This window comes from Aquila chrysaetos, chromosome 8 (genome assembly GCF_900496995.4).
Source record: "Aquila chrysaetos chrysaetos chromosome 8, bAquChr1.4, whole genome shotgun sequence".
Classification (NCBI taxonomy): Eukaryota; Metazoa; Chordata; class Aves; order Accipitriformes; family Accipitridae; genus Aquila; species Aquila chrysaetos.
Window position 1 is genome coordinate 17,715,730 of NC_044011.1, and position 22,396 is coordinate 17,738,125.

Here is a 22,396-nt window from a genome sequence, read left to right on the forward strand (position 1 = left end):
CCATAAAGGAACATTAAAACCAGCAGTTACTTTAATGGTATTGTTGATGTCTGTTTACCCTCGATGTTTATGAAGTTCTTAACTGAAAGGTTCTCTCAAAGACAAATAGCTCATCTTTTGTTAGGTGTCCGCTGAACAGTCCGACCATCTCTCAGCAAAAGGAGGAAAACACTGTTTTTGCTGGTTGAGTTACTTGAAATAAGAGGGATGTATTCCTTCTGCCGACTTCCTCAAATACATCATTTACATTTTGATATCTCTGTATCTGTAGCTGAACTTTGTGAACTCTCAGCAATTTAAAAAATGTGAGTAGCACTTTTCTGTTAAGCAGAGAATAACAATAACACCATTCTTTCCAGAGTAGTGTATGACCATGGTATTATGCTTGATTAAAGATGTAAACAGTTACACACACACCTGAAAACAAACACAGACACAAGACACTGAAATATACCAAAAGCAGCTGGAGCATATGATTTTGTAAGTTTATATCTACTTTTTAGTTCCGGTTCTGTTACAATCAATGTTTGTCATAACCTGAGTTATGGTTTCAGAATCTTCTTTCTCCAGATTTTGGGAAATGGGCTGCATTTTTTAAAAGATACTCCGTGTCTCCTGAGGCAAAAGATTCACTTTTTAAAAGCTACATGTTAGACATTCCAGGTACAGAATTTGGTGAGCCCATGACTGAAATAATATGATAGGATTTCTCAATCAGATAGATAAAACTATCAAGTTAGCTTTCTTTTTCTGGTTTCGGAGTCATACAAATACCATTCTGAGGTTTAATTAATACTCAGACTCTGTCTAGGGCAAATTGCTTCCAACTGTGGGGAATCTTTATTATAAAATTGTGTTAAAGGAAACATTTAATATGAAAAGTAAAAGATTCAGATAAGCTGAAGTTCCATCTTCAAAATTTTTTACTGAAATCCAGATAGACTAGATGGACTACATTTGCTTAATCTTTTTTCAGTTCATCAAAGGTAGATATTGAATAAAACTTTGTAGTTTATCTTTGTTTACTTTCTATTTCTTCTTTCTTTCAAAATGCATTCTAAAGCTTTTTTTATGGTACTTAAGGCAAATTCAGAGTTCTGTATTTGTCTGCAGTGTTTTCACAAATGCAGTTATTTGCTGCTTGCTAGTTATATGGTAACATATAGCTAATTTCATAGTCCTATTAAAAAAATCTTTCTACTTAATTTCTACTTTAATATGCCTCTTGTTTCAGTTTTCTGGATTATCATTCCCACAGTGGAGCATGGCATGCTCTCTAGGTTTCTTTCACATAAGATGTGGGCCTTTGCATGTCTCTCCACTCAGTCTTGTTAGCCTTCTTTCCAGGCCTCTCTTTTTGTTGATCTGTTGTTTCTTGGAAACAGAAGCAAGACATCTGTTTGGATGCTCCCCTTACGTTATCTTTGATCTCTATATAGCATGAATGCACACTTCTTCTCCTGTCTGGGGTTGTTATGCCCCCTCCACCCCACCTCACCCCCCAGTTAAAGAAGAGTGACAAAATTGTACTTTTTTTTCCAATTTCCTAATTCAAATGTTTATTTGAGCAGTTCTCTTTTTAAGCAAACAATTCTTGACTTCCAGGATGTAAATGTCTTGTATCAGTATGTCTTCTCTCAGCATTTCTGTTGACTTTCTGTTCAGTCCTGGTAACTTTCTTGAGATGCTTATTTGTACAGTTAACTTTGGATTTTGGGCACCTGTTTCTCTCTGTGCCCCCACCCCCAGCTGGATAGGTTTTGTGCTTTTTGACTTAAGAAATGACAAAGCCTCCTTCAGATCCAGGTTCTTGTGTTCTCCAGTTCTATTGTCTTTGTCCTTCTGAGTTGCAGGGGGGTGGGGTGGGGGGTGGGGAAATACCTATTTACTGACTGTTTTATCCTTTCATCTAACTTCAGTATTTAAAAAGCTGAATCACTTTATTATCAGTTTATTTTCTATGACCTGTTCATCTGTAAAGTCCTTCCTACTATCCAAAACCAGATTTTAATTAGCATTACTTCCTAGAGCAGTGCTTTTTGATTGAAGAAGTCTTTGTCTCTATGCTACTGTTGGATTTTTTTGGTCTATTTGTGAAGATAGTCTTTCCAAGATGATGAAATTTTTGTTCCATTAATGTTTGTTCATCTCCCAGCCCAATTATTGCAAACCCTTAGTAGTACTGTAAATACAACCTTTTTAAACTATCATTTCCCTAAATGACTCTGAGCAAAGCCAATTCTCCATTATCTAAGGAATCTGTATTTCTAATTGGCAAGATGTTACTAATGCACTTCAGTATCCAACTGGCTTTACTTCTGTTTTACTTTACTGAATACCATCTACTCTTCAGCTTTGATGTGGATATTCCACTATCTTTTTCTGTAGTCTTTTTTAACATGCTGAATTTAATGTCCTGAACCAGTATTTCTAATTTTTCACATTGTGTCTTCCAGGCTTCATATATTCAAGTGCAAATATCTGTTGTGCTCTCTAACCTCTCCTGAAAGAGCCAGTTCAGCTTCAGTTCTTTCATGAACTACTGCAGTGACTACAGCTCCCATCCATATCAGACCCTCTGCTGTCCTTATAGTTGGAGAATTCTTTAATCCTCTGCTGTGTTTGTGTATCCCCAACTTCGCTTGGGTGCAGAAACCAAAACTTCGCTATGACTCTCTTAGATTCCAAGGATTCAAGATCTTCCAGGGTACTGACTTCATGTGAAAACAGGTTTAAGTTTAAGCTTGTACACACAGGGAGTTTCCATATTTTCTACCTAATGGTGCACTCAGACATTTTTGCTTTGGTCTGCAGAATTACACATAAATTAGCCTAAGTGGATTGTGTGATTTACCTATAGGGTATAAAGCCGCTTCAACTTGCTTAAAATTCTGCCTTTAATTAAGATGATGCAACTCTGAGTGCGGATGAGGCCTGATTAAAATCCAAAGTGCAGCTGACAGTGTCTTTCCATTCTGCGTTGTTAGACCAAAGGAAAAATGAGCTCCAGAAGAATTGTTACTAAAGTTGAAATAATTTACAAAGCTAGTCTGAGTGTCACCTGTATAACATATGAGAGTCATAATCTGAATATACTTTTTTTTAAGAAGCATATTTTTGTAGACTTTATCAAGAAGATGGCACTTGCTGGTCATTTTCAGTGTGTTGATCCAATTTACTCAGTATCATGTCACTTAATAAAATGGTAGTGGTAGTGTGCAGGTAGTTGCCAGGGATACCTAAAAGAAAAGAAGAATCTTGGTAACAAAGGATTGTCTGTGTCTTGAATGTTTGCATTTCTTCAGGGATCTTACTTTCCTTGTTTTGAAGCTTGGGGCCATACAAGGACATATATTTTTGTATGGCATTCATCATTCACTGCAGCTTTTTTTTTTTTTTTCCTTCCCCCTTCCCCTCCCCATTTCAGACTTTGCCATTGATTGCACAGTCACGGAGTGAGCTGCAGGGCAGAGAGGGAAATGTACTTTTCTGTCACTCAGAATTTGCTTTTGTTGGAGAAAGAAGGAGTGCTGAAAGGAACAAAAATGAAGCATTCAGTGCTGCATTGAAAATGCCTTACCCCCCAAAATGATTTTTCTCTCTTCATTATAGGTTTATAACACTGGGATATAGTTCTTTCCTGCCAGATTGAGATCATTAAAACTGCTGAGTTACAACATTCTCCTGTATAAAGGGCCTCTCAGGTGTAGTAGTCTCTGTAGTTGTTCCTCTGTTGAGCAAAGGGAATGGTCCCCTGGCTGGAGTCTGCAGTGTTGGAGCACTGAAGTGCTGAGAGGGGCTTGTTGCCTAACTAGCAAGAAAAAAAGTTTACATTTTTATTTGTAAGAATTGATTATCAGGATGCTTCCCTGGACAGCTGTATTGTTGCTGTCTTCTAAAAGATGCATTTCACCCTGAACACAAGGCACTGTTGTTACGGCTGCTATCCATGTCTCATGACTGACATGCCTGGGAGGTAGAATGGCAACACTCAGGACTCTTGAACACTGGCCATGGGGATTGATCTGTTCACAGGAAAGGGCTGTGAACTAAGGAAAGCTATTATCCAACAGTTGGTTTGGGGGGAAGGCATTTTGGTGCTTCCCAGCTCAGATGATCAGTAAGCTTCACTACTTACTCCATTTGTAGTCCCCCTCCAGAGCTGCAGTGTTAATCCTTTTCCAATTTAGAGGTGTTTGTGTCATCTTAAACATGACACTGAACGTTCGGCTTTTGAATTAGGATCATGTGATTCATTCTGTGTTTGCTGGGGTTGATTTGATGAACTGATACAGGCACTGGGAACAAATACAGATTTCTCCAGTTTCTTAAGTAAAGATTTCTAATAGTAAATGCCAGAGAGACTGACTTGGAGGTGTGCTTTTCTTGCAAATAGAAGGTGCAAAATGCCTGATGTCTGTATTCAAGATTTAAAGAAAGCAAAAAATAAAGGAAGTTTGACAAGGTAGGGAATTGTTAACCATGGAATCATAGGATTATTTTATAATTTACTTAAGCCTAGAAATTGTCTAGTTATTGAAGTATTAGCAATAATAATATACTGTAATATGCAGAGTATGTATCAATTCCAACAATTTAACTGTCATTCTGTCCCAAGAAGGTTTCAGTTCTACTCGATAAACTCATCATGCAGCAAATATTTTTGCTTGACACAGGAGAAAATTGCAGAATAAACTAATTTTATATTAAGTAGCAACAACTTCCATATAACACCAACATTTTTTTCATTATCTAGGAATCAGAGGACTTCTATATAACAAAATCAACAACAAAAGAAAGTAAGGAGCAAAGCAAGACTTCCCTTGTTTTGTTATGATATTAATGGTAAAATTTGCTTTATCAATGTAGTTCACATCTCTGCAGATGACCTGACCTAACTTGAATAATTATGTTTTGAAGAGCCTGAGTGGAATTGGGGCTTCTATTTGAAAAAGTTTTGTCTCTAAAATTCTGTGGAGTTCAAGAGTAAAACATTCAAAGGGTTAGGTATTTTTAAGTGCTTTGGATTGTTTCCTTAATCAGTCATCCTGATTATAAAGTGCAGCAACTATTGCTTAATAATGCCTATTCATGTTATCTAGAAAGGTCTGTTGCTTTCCTTTAAAGTTTGTCATTTAGATTGTTTGATATTTTTTTTGCAGGTACAGTGTTTATGTAGAATACTCCTGGGATTACAGATGTAACTTATAATGTAATATACTTACTATATTGTCAGGCTGGAGTCAGTCCTATGGTGTGCCTCAAATTAAATGGAGGTGTCTGATTTTCCCTAAAAATATTTTGATGTTTTTCTCTGTTGTAGCTGTGTTTACAGTTTAACTGAAGATGATTTCAGATATTTGAAGGCTGGTGATTGACTATTTATTAACAGTCTAAAATAAGAGACAGACAAATTAAACAATGAAAACCAACAATTTTAAAAACAACCAATCATCTCACTTCTCACTCTAGCACATTTTCTGCTCTTCATTTTTTCCTGGGGAGGGCATCAGTCTGGTCTGTTTCCTCATTGCCCGGAACATTTGTGTCAGCACAAGGCAGGGGTGGAAATGACTGGACTGGCTGAGAGGAAGAGGAGCTTCAATTGGCACCATCAACAAAAAGTTACTCGCTCTCAGCATGTTGGTGGAGGAAATTACTTTGGTCTGTATGGACTACTGTTACTCTTCACAGTGGCAAACAGTTAATATCTGATTGTCTCAAGGCTCAGATACTGTAATTCTGAAAGTCTAGGGCTTTTTTAAAATGACGATACTTTCTTGGAACATGCATGTTTCTCAGTATCATTCATTTACCTGAATTCTCCTTTTTGCTGTAATCTCAAGAAACTTTTTTTCCCCCCCCAGAACTTCGAAGTAATTTCCTCAAAGTTATTGTATAAAAAGTTGGACAGACATGCACTGACTATATTTGGAAAGAAACTATTGCTAACGTAACTGTCAACATCAGGTTCCTATTAAATGTTTTTGAAAACTAGTTAAGTTCTTGTCTAAACCTGAATGGTATCATTTTATAAAACAAGATTTAAATTTATAAAGGACAAACACTCCGTCTCTTTAGGAGAGGCTGGAACACTTCTGGTTCTGTATATTTTCTTAATTTCTTGTAACTGCAGTATTTTTTTTAGTGAGAACTAATAATCAGCATAGTAACATATGGAGTTACTATTTTGTCATCTTCCTTTTTTTTTTTTCCTATTGTATTGTGTAAGCCAAGCTGTGTATCCTGTTAGTAATTATTTGTATTTCAGTATTGCCTAGAGATTCCAGCTGATTTGCTTGCTGCTTAGACAGTGTTTTTGTACAGTAGAGTCCAAGACCATCATCAGTGTTTATTGGCAGCAAAAAAACCCAATAAAAATAAATAACTGGGAGGGATTTTTATAGTCCTACAGAGTTTGGCACATAATTGTTCTGTCGTGCTTGTGTCCTGGATAGGTATACGCTCCAAAAAAGCAGAGGGATAACGGAGAGGTGAATTGCCTTTGCTCAAGGTCACACAACAGATTCCTGGCTGTTCCAGGAAGACAACTTTACCAATTCCTGGTCTCCTGTCCTATCCTGTCCACTGAACTGTTTCTGACCTCTGTTGTAACGGGCTTCTCTTAGGTTAATCCATCCCCTTTTTGAGAGAAAATAAAATATTATTTCATCAACCAAAAATGAAGTCCAAAGCACATGTTCACTGTCCTTCAAGAGAGACAAAAGAAGCAAAGATGGATATTGTATTTAGCAACAGTTGGAGGACACGGTATTGTTTGTGCAATATTCTTTAGGTCTCCAGAGATTCTTTCCTAAGCATAGAAAGGCTGAGGAAGCGGACGCATTGGCATGGTGTCGAAGCAGCTGCAGAGGGTTGGCTAAGCTACAAGCATCTGAGTGCAGAATAGGTCAAAAAATAAGGAATGTTGCTTTGTTGTTTTGAAAGAATACATAGTTTTAGCTAATTTTAGCATGAGTAGTATAATGTCATATACAAAATAGAGATGATTGCAATGTAGGGTTGCAATGTAGCACATTAACAACTGGGGGTTTTAAGCCATGTATTTTCAGAATATTTTTCAATACTTTTTTTTTTGGTAATGTAGACACTTTATTGTACCAGTTTGACTGTAATAGGCCACCTCTGGCCAGTAATGCTGCCAGGGCCTTTCTTTACACTTCACTTACACTTGTTGAGTTCCTTATCACGGAGATTTCTTTTTTTCACTTTAGCCTTTAGTGAAGTAGAAATACTCCTTCAAGTTACGAATCTTTAAATTGTGTTTATAGATTTAAGGTTTAATTTAGCTCTTCAGTACCATGTGAGAAGCACCTTGAGAGGTTTTTGACGAGCAGTGTGCCAGCTTTTCAAGGAGAACAATAAGGAAAAACAAAGGAAAGAGCTTAAATCCTTTGCTTTGAACATCAAGTAGTCAGTGAAGAAATAGTAAAAATAAAATAATAAAGTATGTGCTGCTGTTCAACTTTCCTTCTTAAAAACATCAACAATTTTTTTGTCACTTTTGACTCTTCTATTTTAAAATTGTTTCATTTATTGCTCTGTTGTAGTTTTTAATATAGCTGTCATTAACATGCTTTTCTGTGAATATTATTCTTCATGCACTGATGTTCTTGACTGTGACAATAGGGACTGGGCTTCAATGAAACTGCTTAAAAGCTAACAGTAGGAACACAGATCATTCAGTTTATAGGCCTCCATTGTATAAGGTGTTCCCTTTTGTTTCTCTTAATATCTAGCTAGATATTACAAGTTTTGGAACACCAAATTGTGGATTCTTTCCCATGGGTGTTTTAATTATTTTTGTCATGTGTATGTATGTATGTTTCCAGAAAAGGGAGAGAAGGGGTTAATAGAGAATAAATTAATAAAACTCTCACAGATTAGATTTATATTGGCACCTAGGTCCTATTACAGTCGGTGCTAATCATGATCCTAAATGCTGTTTTTTTCTGGGACCTTATCCTAGTGTAGGACAGGCTTGCAGAACAAGCATTTACATTTTTTTAGGTTACAGATCAAAATACAGCTTAGGATGCTATGAATAATTATCACTGCTGTTGAGAAACAGCAGAGTGTGTTCACGTTCAAAGAGGGAGATTTGTGCTGTCCTGAGGATGTTCACAGTGAGTTGATAATACCCTCTGCACAGTGCATGAGCCTAAAGCACAAGCCTGGAACTTGTGGCTGGCAGATGTGGACTGTTACATTTTAATGGCTGTTCACTGTTCTAACAGACTGAAAAATTGCAGAGAGCTCATATCTTAGTATTTCTCAGCATCTGTGAGGAGTTGGACACCAATAACAGGGCTCATATGCATTCATAGCTATGAATTTTAATTCAAAGATAGTTGCATTAAAAATCTTTTTGGGGAATGGATGCAGTTACACTAACAACTTGGCATTTGCCATGCTGCTTGCTATTTTGAGGTTTGTAGGTTTTCTGAATAGAAAAACTGCACTCTCTACTCTTGCATATTTGCTTCTATTCCTCTCCAGCCCCAGTATTTTCTGCATGTCTTAAACAATTTAATAGGTGGTTAATATGTATTTGGGACATAGAGGATATTAATGTTGTTTTGCAATCCAGGACAAAATGCAATGTTTAGAATTTTAATTAACATACATTTGAAATGTGGATTTCTCTCTAGATTACAGACTGAGGGTTAGGATCATGTCTGTTATTTATAAGCTGTGTAGTCTTCAGTTTTTCATCCTTTCAGCAAAATCTTACTAGAATCTTCTGTCTGCTAGTGGGAAGCTTTAATTTTACAGACAGAATGGAAATGTATCTGAGAGAGTGTCAAATATGAGAAAAGAATGGAAGTGGTCCAGTAGTGAGAATAATTTGGTTTATTACTTTAAGAAGGTCTTTAAAAAATAAACAAGCATGAGTTGAGTACTCAGTTCATCAAGAAGTTCAGTTCCCTGGCAGTACTTCTGGACTTTAATTTGTGAACTTATTCACAGTGATATGGTAAATTATTTGGTGTGTTCTTCATACCAGTGAAACTTTGAGGGTTTGATCTTCAGGCTAATGAAACACTAGTTAATATGTTATTGTTTAATGGATGTGAAAATGAAGTTTTGTTTTGGAGTGTAAGAGGACAAAATAATTGCTGTTGGAGGAATAAGTGCACATAATGTTATTTCAGCTCATAATGTAAAGTTCAATGGACCTGAAATTAGATTTACAGCTGTATTTTGATTTAAGATTGCTTGCTTGACTGTCCATTCTTCTTTGCTTTTTTTTCCTTCAGACAATAAAGAATTCTATACTTAATTGTAAAGCAGAGTAGTCTCCTATGCTTTGAGATGAAAAGGATTTTTCTATACCTGTGAAGAAACAGAATCTTGTGCTTCTGGTCTGTGTTTCATTTGTAAAGAGAAATTACTTACTCTGCTGCAGTGTTGCATGTGTCTTTCATACACTTTGCTTTTTTACTTATTCGTTATGAGCATTAGCTTAATGTTTATAACTAGGAGCAAGATGCACCAAGGTGTCTCCTTTCTGAACACATGTAGGCAGAAAATGCTATAAATTCCCGCTACGTTGCACCTTTACATAAGAAAGCTATTGAAAAATGAAGCACATACTTGATATCTCCTGAACTTTGTTCTCATGTTTGTAAAGGCACAGAAAGAAAGGAGGAGGAACATGCTGGGCACTTATCGTTTCATTTAGCGCAACTATTTGAAGTAATATAACCAGCACACTTCTTATAGTTACATGTAGCTCATCTGTTTGAATGTAGTATGTTCTGCAAACCTGAAAGGCAAGCTTTTCCATAGAGAATGGACTTAATCAGAGAACAGGCTAGAAGAAAAGAGCAAAGGCTGCAGAATTACCAAATGCTGTATTTTCCTCCTGATTAGGGTCTGTTCCTGTTGCCGTGTGCAAATCCGCTGATTAGTCCAGGGTAGCAGCTTCTCTTCAAGTTCAGTTGCCAATATCCTCAGATAAATCGGGACACTGGTGGGGTGTTGTAAAGGCTGCAGCTCCACTCTGGTCCTGTAGCACCAGGAGCATGTGCATTTGGAGCTGGCAGAAGGGCCTGGGCAGCCTCTGTTCCCTGGGGATCAGAGTCCAGCCAGGACAGAGCCTGTGGAACTGGGGAGGGAGTGGCCAAAGGCAGCAGCAAACCTGGTTAAAGACAAAACACTAGGGCAAATGGTGGGGCTTGTGATATTGGTGCTTGAAGGACTTGGTGAAACAGGTTACACATCACCAATTTACGTTTGGAGATGGTGCACTATGGAGATACAGGATGTAGCATGTTATGCTGTTTTATACAGCCAGTTGTTCGGGGTTTTTTTGTAAGATAGTGGTCCCACAGTGGTGTTTTGTTTGTTGCTGCAATCCTGGTTTTATTTTAGCTTCTGTGCAATTGTTTTATGTATTCAAAAGATTTCCATTTCTATTTAACTAGCTGCTAGTTTCCTGTTTGTGCAAAAGTGCCAAAGTGCAGACCAACAGTTGGAGCGGTATTTGCATGGTTGAGTGTGTCTGGGAGAATTGTTTACATGTCAGCATCTGAAACTGGGAGGACAGCAGAACATGTTTGACAATGGAAAGATGGAGAGCAAGTCTTGTGTTGCAATTCCTTAGAGTATATTCTGGGAACAATGAAGTAACTGAGCTTTGCTCTGATTTTCACAGCTGGCTTGCCTTAGGGAGAGAGATCATGTTATTCCACTTGCAAAATCATCTACTAAGTGCCCGTATAAATAGTGGCAAAAGAAATGCTTTTTCAGAGGGGCTTGGAATCATATTATATAGGCGATAACAGGTTGCATAATTAAAATGTTAGAAGAAAAAAGTTTGAAATTTACAGTTGCAATGGATGTAATAAAGACCTTTTTTGCTTTGCTTCACCTTCTTGTGACAGTTCTTTTTAAAAAGCTTTTGGCAATCTGATAAAAAGAGACAGATGTTGCATTGAAGAAGTAAATTACACTTTTGAAGAAGGGTAGCAGTAATACCCTGTGTTCGTTATTCTCCCCTACCTGAAATCCTGGTTCAATTTACATTAAGATTTGGGGTTTGTGGTAATTACTGAACAAAATTGCAGTAGCAACTCAACTGGGAAAAGGCTTGAAAATTTTAAAGAAATAGTAGAAAGCGAAATTTGCATATGAAAAAAATTTAAAACTAAGTGGGAATTTTAAATAAAATATTTTAAAGGAACAATGTAAAAACTGGGCATTTCTTCTTTGTTCATCTTCCATTCAGGTCTTGTTTATACATTAGCAGTCAAAATATTTAGTTACTGTATAGCAGCTAACTGTAAAGTAACTGTGGTTCTTAAGTGACTGACATTTGTGTGAAGAAGATAATTTTCTTAAATGTGGAAATTTTTTTGCTGTTGAGCTTGCTACAGAACCTTCTGTGATACTCTCAACTTTTAACCATTAATATGGATGATTTTCATCCTTAGGTTTTAATTTTCATTTCTTTTATAACTTCCTTTAATTGTATTTTTCTGTAATAGATATTTCTTGATGTAGTTGGCTTAAGCGAAAATATGCTGGAATTTGTTTCCCTTATTTAAACACATTATTTAAATCATAGAATTGATGTATGGTAGAAATAACTTTTTTTGAATTATACAGGTGTTAAGAAAGGGAATATGGAATTAATAATTTCAGTCAGTGGCCTTTCTTGAGAGGAAAGTGCCTGTTTGTGATATATTTGTGGAACTACAGAGAAAAGCATAGTACAATAAAGCCACTGATTTTCAATTTGAATGTGCTTATCTAGGTTTGATAAGTATTTAATATAAAAGTGTATACAGAGCATTTTAGATGTCTTCCAAAAAAACAACCCCCCCCCAAAATTCAGACAAAAGTATTTCAATATTCAAACAGTGCAATCTTTTCTGCACATATCCCTGAAGATAATTAAATGCTATGACATTGCTAACTCTGGTGATTCAGAAGCAATTTTTCAATGTAGGGTATTTCTTAAACTTTTAATGCCTGGACTTGCATGACTTGCACCCAAATCTCAGTTCTAATGCAAAACAGTAAAAGGCTATTCCTAGTTGTTTAAATTACATTGCTAACCAGAATATTTGTAGTGGTAATACTTTCTGTGTAAAGCACTGTGTGCTTTATTTTTTTCCATGAAATAAAAGATTCGCCTCAAGCTAGTCTTGCGATTTGTTTATATTTAAACTGACTCACTTTTAGATATGGAGAGTTGGCACTGATTTGCCATGATGTGTGCCAATTAGTTGCTGGGGTTTTTTTGATGTGAAGTAGCCTGCAGTATGCCAGTCTGTCCACTGAATGCTTAGTCTCAGATAAGAGAATTCCTGTGATACTGTGAGGAGGCAGTAGGAAAAACCAAAGGATGCCATTTCAGGTAAAACTCTCCCAAAGCTTGTGGAGACCCACACTTGTGAAGTTCCTACTAACAGGCCTCTCAGGTCTTTGAGAAGGATGATCAAGTCGCTGAATTGCTACTGCTCGGCTCTGCTTCTTTTGGGGAAGAGGAGGTTAAACTCGCTTGCTTTTATGCTCCTCCTTGTTTTATGTTCCCAGTTGCTTTATTTATAACAATGTGATGTACACTTTTGATATGTAGTGTGGGCAAGGATCATCAGTTCTCCACTTCTTTATAAATAAAGGAGCCCCAGGAAGTGCTGTATCTGTGAAGCTCAGCTCTGTTTTTCAATGAAAGAACAAAGGCTTGTATTGTAGTGGGTTCCACTGAGAAGTTAAGGTTTTAATATTTTTCCCCTGTATTTTACATTAAAGTTCATCTGTGTGTTTTATGCAAAAGACTTGCAATATAGAGAATTGTGGAGGGCAAAAGACACAGTAAAAAAAAAAAATCCATATAAGGCACTGGATCTGTTACTCTTAAGCTCTTATGACTATGGGTGGGTTTTCATTTTATGGCTAAGTCCACATAGCAGTTGAATGCCTCTGGAAATGACAGTTCAACTTGGTCCTGCCCTCTGTGTGTTCCTACCTGTTCACTGGCACTCATTATGTCATACAGTGAGTGAAGTTGTTTGGGAAGCTGATCAAACAGAAAATGAATGTGTTTTTCAGAAAAGGGAACAGATTGAGAGCAATTCCTCCGTTTTAACTCGGTGTTAGCCGGCTCACTTGTGCTTATACAAGGGAAGTGACAGTAGAGTGTGGCCAGCCAGCGGTAGGGATTGCATTGACAGGCCTTTGCCCTTTAGCAGGAGCTAGGCTTTACATCTGGCCTTTAGACCTTTTAAATTGTGCAGCATGAACAGAAAATACTGCTCATTGAAAGCTCAGAGTCCACTATCTGGCAGCAGCTTACTTGCATACGTTTCAATTTCCAGAGGATCCTGTGGAAAATCACCTAGAAGCTTGTACTCCTTCAGGGACTTTTTTGTGGCATACGGCATTTCCGCTTTTTTTTGTCCCAGTTTTCATTTCTGTTCATAAATACTTGGGATTAACCTGATGGTTTAGTTATAAAATCACATAACAGGAAATAATAAGAAATAATAAGGAAGTAATATGAAGCATAACAGGAAAGGAAGTGTTCTATATGAGCTGTTTAAGAGAAATAGTGAGTTCATGCGTTTAGTGGAATTCATTAATCGGTAGTCTTTTAGTATGGAGACCAGACCTTGCACTGTATGCAAAACCAGAGAATTACAGTACAAATATATTTTTAGCTTTTCAAGTAAATAATTAGTCAGCGAACAAAAATTGCAATAAAGCAAGACTTTGATTTGCTGCATGTTTGGAAGCCATTCCCTTTTCTGAGTTTGTCTTTTGAAGATATGTCATACTTGTGTTGGCCTTTCATAAAGAAACTGATTATTTGGCAAGGCTCAGGCTCTTGATGTATAGTTCGCTAGATATTCCCCATTTCCTTACTAACTTGCTTGGAAATTTCTGGCCAACAGTTGATGCAATCAAAATTTTAGAAACTGTGTTTTGTAAAACAAAGTTCCTTCTCTGTGTAACAAAGCAATATTTAGATGCCCTTGTAGGAGCTTCAGTAACCACATCTGTTTTGCAGACAGGTTTTTTTTGCATTATGCATTTTATCTATCCCAGCTTTGAAGTTTGACAGTGGATTGTTAGAGTTAATTCACGCAGCAATAAAAATTGGGAGGTCACGCAAGGCTATTACTTTGATTGTTGCCTATCTGCTGCATTAAACCCTTAAGATCTTTACTTGTAGAAGGGAGTTTGTGGTTATCTTATATAATTTCATAATCAACACTGCTGGCTTGGCTTCATCTAAACTCCTACATCCAAATCCAGCCAGTGCAAATCTGATTTCAATGGTAACATGCTACAATTTAATGAAGTCAGTGCTGCAAGGAGTTCCACTGAACACTTGCTGGTTTGAGCAGGGGAGAGAGAGGTCCCTGCAGTCTGTCTTTCTTGGTAATTGCTCATGTGTTTTGACATTGGCTTTAAAGACCAAACTGGGTCGGGTTTTCACATGAAACTTTGAAGACCAGTTGTTGAGCTTTTGCTGTTCAGGGTAACATTAAGCTAATTTTATTTTGTACTAGGTTTGAAAGAACTTCTAAGTACTTAATTTATTAGGTTTAAGGATCATGCTGTTCTGTAATCTGTGTGATTTCATCATATTAATCTTCTTTGGTTTATGTAATAATTTCTGAGGGCTGGTAGAGGCTGGGACACTTATGTACACAACATAATTACTATTATTCTGTATGTGTTCCCACTTAAAAATTAATTTTAATTAGAATTAATTTTAAGTGGAGTTACACCCAAGCAATATAACAAATATAACAGAAAAAAATAAGATGTGTCTAGTACCATAAAATATAGAATAAACTAGTAAAACATTCAAGCAAGGTTAAAGGCTTCTTGTCTGAAACCATTCCATAAATCTGCATTTATGATTAGGGTATAGTATTTTAGGTTACTACACTGAGAAGGAGGTAATATTCTGCCTGTTTCTTCCCCTCCTGCTGTCATTCTGCCTTTTGTTTGTTAGCTGTTGTGTTTTCCATAGTCTTCTCATGTTTGCAGCATTCCGAATTTCCTGGATTTGAAATGAAGCAAGTATTAGAACAGTGTTTTTTGTCTTCTATGTTATCAAATAAGTTTTTGAAACTGCTTGACCATTCTGAAATGAGAGAGTGTATGATTTTAAAAAATAGCTCAAAACACAAAAAAGAATAACAAATTAAACACTTTTTTTTTTTAAGCAAATTTCAAATCCTATTGAAATTAGTCTGTGGTTTCCTTAATATCTCTTGAAAATTTTAATAGGAATTTTAAAGGCTGTACAAAAGAATCAGGCAGATGTAGGAAACTAATGCAGAACTTCCCTAGCTAATCCTGTTAGGCATTCATGTAACATTACTTGGACTAATCTATACTCAAATTACATCACATTTTTTGTGTGCCAACAGCATGCTTGTGAAGAATTAACCATTAACTGGTTGATGCACTGCAAGTTGTTTCCTATTGTAATTTTTTTCTTGTGTCAGACCTTTCTTTAGGTCTTTTAGTTATGAGGTTTCTTCACCTTACCTTTAGAATAAGGTCCTTTCAAAGAGGTAGTTGTAGGATGCTGGGATTTGGCGGTGGAGGTGGAAAGTACTGACTGAAGAGCTGATACATTCAAACATTCTTTGATCTTATTTTTCTTCTAGCCTTTAAATTAGGTATGTATTCTTTTCTGTGGCATTGTTTTCTGCTGTAGCTATGGCTATACAATGGGAAAATTTTATACCATTCTTCTTACAATTCTGAGTGTGTTAAAACTGTTTTAATATCATAGGTGCAGTACCTTTGAAGTCATCTGTAGCAGGTTGAAGCCTGCATTGTATGTGACAATCCACGGTGCAGTCTTTAAAAGTGCTTCTGTGTTTCTTTTTATACCTCCTTATACTCTGCCAACACCTTTCCTAATAGCAGTATGAAATGTAGTGTTCTCTAGTTGAGATTCTGCTGGAAAACAAGTAAAAAGAGGCAACCCTCCAAACCCTACAACAGTGAAATTGTTTCACTCTGATCATTTTCTTTGTCCCATTTATCCTCCTACTGTCTTTGTCAGCCAGCAGCCTCCAAGGTTCTTCCTGTGCCCTCATGTTTTGCCCATCCTTGCATCTTCCACTGTCTGTGTTGTGGTCTACGTGCATGTCTTTGGCTGCTTTCTTTAAACTGGTAACTTGCTGTTTGAAAAGTAAATTATAAGCCATTTTTGTTCTTCTAGCCCAGAGTCTTGATTTGCCTTTAATCTATCTATATGGGTATTCTGTTGCTGTCTTTAAATTGAAGCAGGTCAAGGTTAGAACGTGGTTTCGCAAGAGGCAGTGCTCTGAATGAAAACCTTACTGACAGTTGCTGAAATGGAGGTCTCCTCTATCTGTCCCATGTTCCCTCTCGCTCTAGTTTTTGTGTGTGCTTCTGTCTCTCTTTCATTGTGCTAATATCAGTGCTTCTTTCCAAGCGTGTATTTGATTTGTTAAAGAGGCAGAAAGAGAAGTCAACAAAATGGTGTCGGTTTTGTACATTTTAGTAAACTAACTTAGCTCACAAAAGAAGCTGATGAAGATTTGTGTTGGCATAAGGGCAGAAGTTTGGGACCGAGTGGCTTGTACCAATGATGCAGTGGAGTTGGAAGGAAGGGAAGCTGAGAGGAGCCATAAAAAAGAGTGAAAGGACAAACAACAAAACCTTTGCATTAGTTTAGGGAAAGCAGCACAGTCTAATTCAGATGTTAACTTACAACATGTGGAACCGAACCCAGGGTTTGCAGCGCAAGCCTTCTCTCTTAGCATTGGACGCCACCTGCACACCAATAGCTACTGGTATATTAAATAGGCGGTACCTGCAGAAACATAAATTGATGATGTAGGAAAATGAACGGTAATTTCTTTCTGTATGTTACTTGGTTCAACTATACTTATGCTTTTTCTAGAGTACATTTTTTTTTTTTTATATCTGCTACAAAGAGGTTTTATGTTGATGAAAAGCTTGACATATAGTATCCTATTATCAGTCTTGCTAGCCACTCTTACAGGGGTCTTTTTTTTTTTTTTTTTTAATTGGTGTAATTAAGTGTGATGGCTACTATATCTTTGCATAAAATCTGTACTTTTATTGTTTTCTGCCTGCCAGGTTAGCAAATATTAAGCGAGATCTCCAATTTCTCACAGGTATAAAACCCTGTGGGTTTTGTGCTCTTTAGTAAGTGGTTGTGTTTGTTACGAATGGCTTTTTGTAACTACAGGGTTAGCCTCTCTCCAAGTTAGACTATCTCCAAATATCCATTATCCCTACTGGAAAGATTTGTCATTTATTGTATCTCCCCATCAGTGAATAAAAATAATTGTCAGTGAACTGTTCAGGAAAGCCTTCATCTTTCCAGGAAAGGCCTTAAGGAGGCTTCTTTTCTTTCCTCCTCTTTTCTAATGAAGGAGCTTGAAAGTTGAGGACTCTCACTGTGTGTGCTCTTCAGTAAAGTTACTATGTGTATTTTTTTGCTGATCTTGGTAGCCACAGGGAACATGGTTACGCAGTTAAGAGGGCTGCTGGGTGGTAAGAATTACTTTTGTTGTTCTCCTGCATCCTTTGTTCACAGGGATGATACTTGATAATTATCGCTTAAATACTAATGTGTTTTTATTTTTATCTAGCTGTGACAGACTAGTCGTCCAGCAGATTTTATTTCCCTCCTACATGCATGCAAACTTTTACATGATGCTTCAGAAAAGCAGCTGAGAAGCCAAGCAAAAAGCAGGGCTGATTTGCATAAAGCTCCTCTATTAAGTCAAAACTTCAGGTTGTGTTACTGGTTACTATGTGCAAATCCAAACACTGTTCTCTGAAGAAGCTATTTCCGGAATAACAATTTCTAGTGGGATCTATGGCCAAGTAATACTTCCTAAAAATGTGTTTTCTGTGATGGACCTAGTCAGTACTTGCTATCATTACAGATACTGATTAAAAACAATTGTTTTACTGTGTCTAAAATGTAAACTGAGGATGTCAGTTCAAGTCTAGTAGTTACCAAGTGCTGATTTAAAAAGGTTTGTCACTATTTGCTCTGCAGTAGGACAGAGATTTGTTCTGGAGCTCTGTGCTGCTTTATCGTAAGTGGTGCTGCAGGTGGGCAGTCCTCTGTGTGGGGAGTCCCTTTGTGTGAAAGTTCTGAAATGTGCTGTCAGGAAGTACCTGCTAAAGTTTACTTCAAAAACTCAATGAACATACCATCCAGAAAAGATATTTCTTGTAATATCTGAGGAAAGCTGATGCCTGAAGGGATGCAAACTTAATTGAAGCAAATTAATTAAGGAATTTGAACAAATAATGGGAATAATCTTTTTCTGTGTACAGTATTGGCAATTCTAAAAGTAGTAACACTAAAACAAATTGTTTAAAATAATATTGATTTAATGTAGCAGTACAAATACATTCATTATATAAGCATGCAAATATAAATTATATAAATATGCAAGTGTTTTTCTACAGATGTATTGACAATTTTGAGCTGAAATCCGCATTTTTAATTTGAAGCCACTTGTGGTGGATTTTTTTAATAATGCAGGAGATATGAAGACATTTTTTTCCCTTTTTTTTATACAGACATGAAGGAAAAAATGGTCTATACAGTATCTGATTTTTTTTTTTTTTTATTTAATTGACAGGAATTTGAAACATTAATTGGGCCTTTTTAAAGGATAGATGTCATTGAGCTCTCTGCAGGCCCATGTAATATTATATGGTCTGTTTGTACGTGAGTCAGACGGATTGAATGGTCCTGCCTGGGCTTACTATCTGAATCTCTGTAAGGACTGGTTTCTCAGCTTGAAATAATTTCTGAATCGATGGAGCATTAATGGGTTATTATTGCTAAAGATGACATCTTCGGTCTTTTCTACATTATTGCTGAAGTAATTCCAAGTGAACGTTGATAAAATACAGGTTGTTAAACCCTGAAAACACCTTTAGGCAAAGCAGATTAACTTACACTTGCCTATGATGAAGAGTGTGCAGGGCTTTGAGAATGTTTGGGGTTTTTTGTTTGTTTTTTTTTCACTGCAGATGGACTTGGTTCAGCAGGACAGAGCTACTTATTTTCATGCTTTTTAGTATCACTGAGAATTTGTGTAGGTAGACACCATTGCTGTTTTTGCGTTGGTACCTGTCTAAATTGTATTGCACCTACTGTGCTGCCCTGAGATTATCTCATGGTACCTTTCACACACATACAGCTCTTGTTTGGTCAACAGACTTCATCACAGTTGCAATTTCTTTGGTATGTGTAATGAATAATGCAATAGAAGAATAATAGCACTGTGCTATATTTAGTGTTCATTAATGTACATGTTCCCTCTAATCCTTTTAAAAATACGTTCTTGCAGCCTATTTGTCTGAGCATATGACAGTAGTTTTGATTTCAGTAATCCTTTGTGGCAAGAAATAAATTGAGCAGTAGGACATTTATGTGGTATGAAAGATTCTCTTTGGTTGTTCGTTCTGGCTGACTTCTCTGACATGAATGGAGCAAAGCTTATATCTACCAGCTGTCCTGCTGCTGCTTCCTTTAGTTAGCACTGATTTCATAAATCTGGGGCTTTGAAGCAGATTTTCTAAAAGTGTGCATTTGAAGTACGTTTCCTAGTATTTAAACAGTCTATTCATCATATGAAACTACAGTATCTCTTGCTTCTCACCTCTTTTTTTATACCCAGTTGTCTTTTTAATCTTTCGTAACTTGTTACACCTGTAACATTACATTCATGTAGGGCAAAAGATGAATTCCACTCATAGTGATGGTATGATGCGCCGTGTAATGCATTTGGACTCACTGTGTCTGTGAAACCACGGCGTTCGATGAAACAGCCAAGTACATTTAACAGAATTATGCAGGGAGATAAATGCTTGGTACATGGTAGCTTTTACGAAAAGTGGTTCCGTTCTCTGCCCATCCCATTGGCAGAAGTGATGGACAGTGAAGCTGACATTGTCATCACTTGCTCAGAGTTAACATTCCAGTGAGGTTAACTGACTTGCAGCGCAAAAGCTTGCATGTCTGAATCATCATTTAAGGCAGTCAGCAGAAACAGGGAAGACTATGTTAATTAAACTTGATTGATACCTGGAAGTTTTAGATGAAGCCCTAAGGCCTAGAACTTGTTGGGTTTTGGCTTATGTTGGTTTTAGGCTTTTTTTTTGACTTCTCATGCAGACATGAGAAATGCATGAAGCCATCTCTGTGTTTTGCCCACCTCTATTTAATATAAGAGCTATGAGGAGAGTCTTCAGCCTGTGTGTTTTCTAAGATGATCCTGCAGTGCTTATTGTATGACTCTAACGGGAATGGTATACTGTGTAATGTCTTAAGTGTTCATATCCCTTCTTTTTGCGCAACTGTAAAGAGATACTTATATTTGTGTATTGTTTAGATTCCAATGCTTCTGTCCATTTTGATTTTATGACATGTGAAGCATAGAGGAAAATTTGCTAAAACTGTGATCCAGTCTTAAGCCCTGCATGTATATTGTAAATCTGGTAACCAGAGTCTTTTTTTGTGCTGTTGATGTTGCCCTAGACCCCCATGGGTTATTTGTTTTCAGGTGTGTTGCACTGTCATTTGCACTGGTCTTACTTTGTAACTTGGTAAGCTTGTTTACTCATTTACAAGAAATGGATTAAGAAAGAGAATCAGTAGTGGTGTTGTAATACTGATATATACCAAGGCTATTAAAGGAATGTGTCACAGGTGTAAGCTCTTGAACACCATCTTTGTGATGGACAATAAATTCATTTTATGGACTTAATTACATTTTTCAGTGTGGCTTATTTCATCATGTTTTGTGCTTTGCTTTTTATTGCTGAATATCTTCAGGTTATTTCCCCCCCCCCCCAATCTACTTTATGTAAGTGGGCAGTAGATGAACAAATAGATGAACTTATATCCTGTAATAAAAATTTTTTCTTATGTAAATGAGTACTGCATATTAGTGAGGTCATTATTATGCCATTTGGACCTTTATTATATTAAACAGATTATGAGAAATTTCAGAAGTGTCATGAACACATAAACAGAAATTTCAACTTCAGTAAACGTTCCAAGACAAGTAGTGTCTTGATAGAAGTGAATTCTTCATATGCTTTTATAATGGTAAACAATTTTTGAGAGCAAGTTGCACTATGTGTTATTGATTATGTTTAATCTTTTTTCTTTTTCCAGTTGTCCATATTTGTCGGAGAAGATTACACCTGCTATACCTGCAATTGGTGGGATTCTTTTCTTTTTCGTGATGGGGACCCTGCTGCGTACTAGTTTCAGTGATCCTGGTGTCCTTCCACGCGCAACACCAGATGAAGCAGCAGATCTAGAGAGACAAATAGGTAACACTGAAGGTCTGTTGTCTCTTCGCTTTCCTCCCAAGGGTGCATGTACTGTGTGAAGGCAGTGTGCTGCTCTGCTCATGGGAGGAGTTACTCCTATCTTGCCAGAGTAATTGTGCTGGAGTTGTAATGTCTGATGACATTACAGTGATTCCTGTGGAAAGATGGTTGATCAGTTCTTCACCAAGAAAGATAGTAAACAAAATCCTGGCCTTGGAGAGTGATAGTTATTACTGTAAATACTTTTCAGCAAGTCTGGTAGAAGTCTCTCTGTGGTACACAAGAGAATACTTTCTAAAGTGGTTTTGGCAAGAAAGCTGATATTGCAAAGGTTCTACAATTGTGTGTCTTTTAAAGTAATGTACCCTCAGAGTTTAACTGAATTTAAATATGTTGTTGTTTATATTGTGAAAGAGTCAGATAAGTCTCTGTTAATATACAGTCTTGTAAGTTGATGCAGTCTTGGGAAGATTTTTCTTCAGTAACAGAAATAAAATGTTACTATTTTTCATCTGTGTAAAGCCAGCACAATTAAAGGAGAGTGAACTAGATTTTACAGCTACGAATAGGCTCAATAGCTAAAATGTGCTACCTGGATAAGAAAGCACAGGATGAGTTTGTAGAGCTGCTTCATAAACAGTGGTTTTGTTTGCTTAGTTTTAGTAAGCTACTGAAGCTTACTGAAGGCTACCATATCTGCTTTGATATGATAGTCAATGGAAATACCATTTACTGAAGCAATTGCAGAGGAACACTTGCTCATATAATTGAAAAGACAGAAAACAGTTTTATGCAAGAACAGGAGAAATATCTGCAGGGTCCTCGATGTTTAATACTAAGGTACAGTCTTAGGCTTTGTTTACTGTGACAAATAATTTAATGCAGTAGAAGCAAATGAGTGCACTAAAGCTGTTGTTGCAGATGCTTCTGCATCTGTAGAGTGTGAATTTGAGGGGTTTACTTCAGACTAGGTTTTGTCTGGTTCTCTGGACTATATGTCCTCCACAAAGCACTAGTGAAAATG

At 36.8% G+C, this 22,396-nt stretch overlaps 1 protein-coding gene and 1 long non-coding RNA gene across 5 annotated transcripts in view; one reads left to right on the top strand and one right to left on the bottom strand.

The window, feature by feature from the left end:
* The window catches only part of ZDHHC14 (zinc finger DHHC-type palmitoyltransferase 14), a 114,975-nt gene that overhangs the window by 41,951 nt on the left and 50,628 nt on the right, over nucleotides 1-22,396 (top strand). For 2 of the 4 annotated variants that reach the window (XM_030022226.2, XM_030022222.2), the window contains exon 2: nucleotides 21,212-21,384. In XM_030022226.2, the coding sequence (XP_029878086.1) occupies nucleotides 21,212-21,384 (173 nt within the window). The remainder of the gene's footprint in view (nucleotides 1-21,211; nucleotides 21,385-22,396) is intronic. The other 2 variants (XM_030022227.2, XM_030022225.2) reach the window with 1 other exon arrangement.
* Nucleotides 818-10,200, bottom strand: LOC115344613. Its single transcript, XR_003924573.2, has 2 exons — nucleotides 9,871-10,200; nucleotides 818-3,239 (listed from the first exon to the last, which is right to left on the bottom strand). It is a non-coding gene; the product is annotated as an uncharacterized LOC115344613 (long non-coding RNA).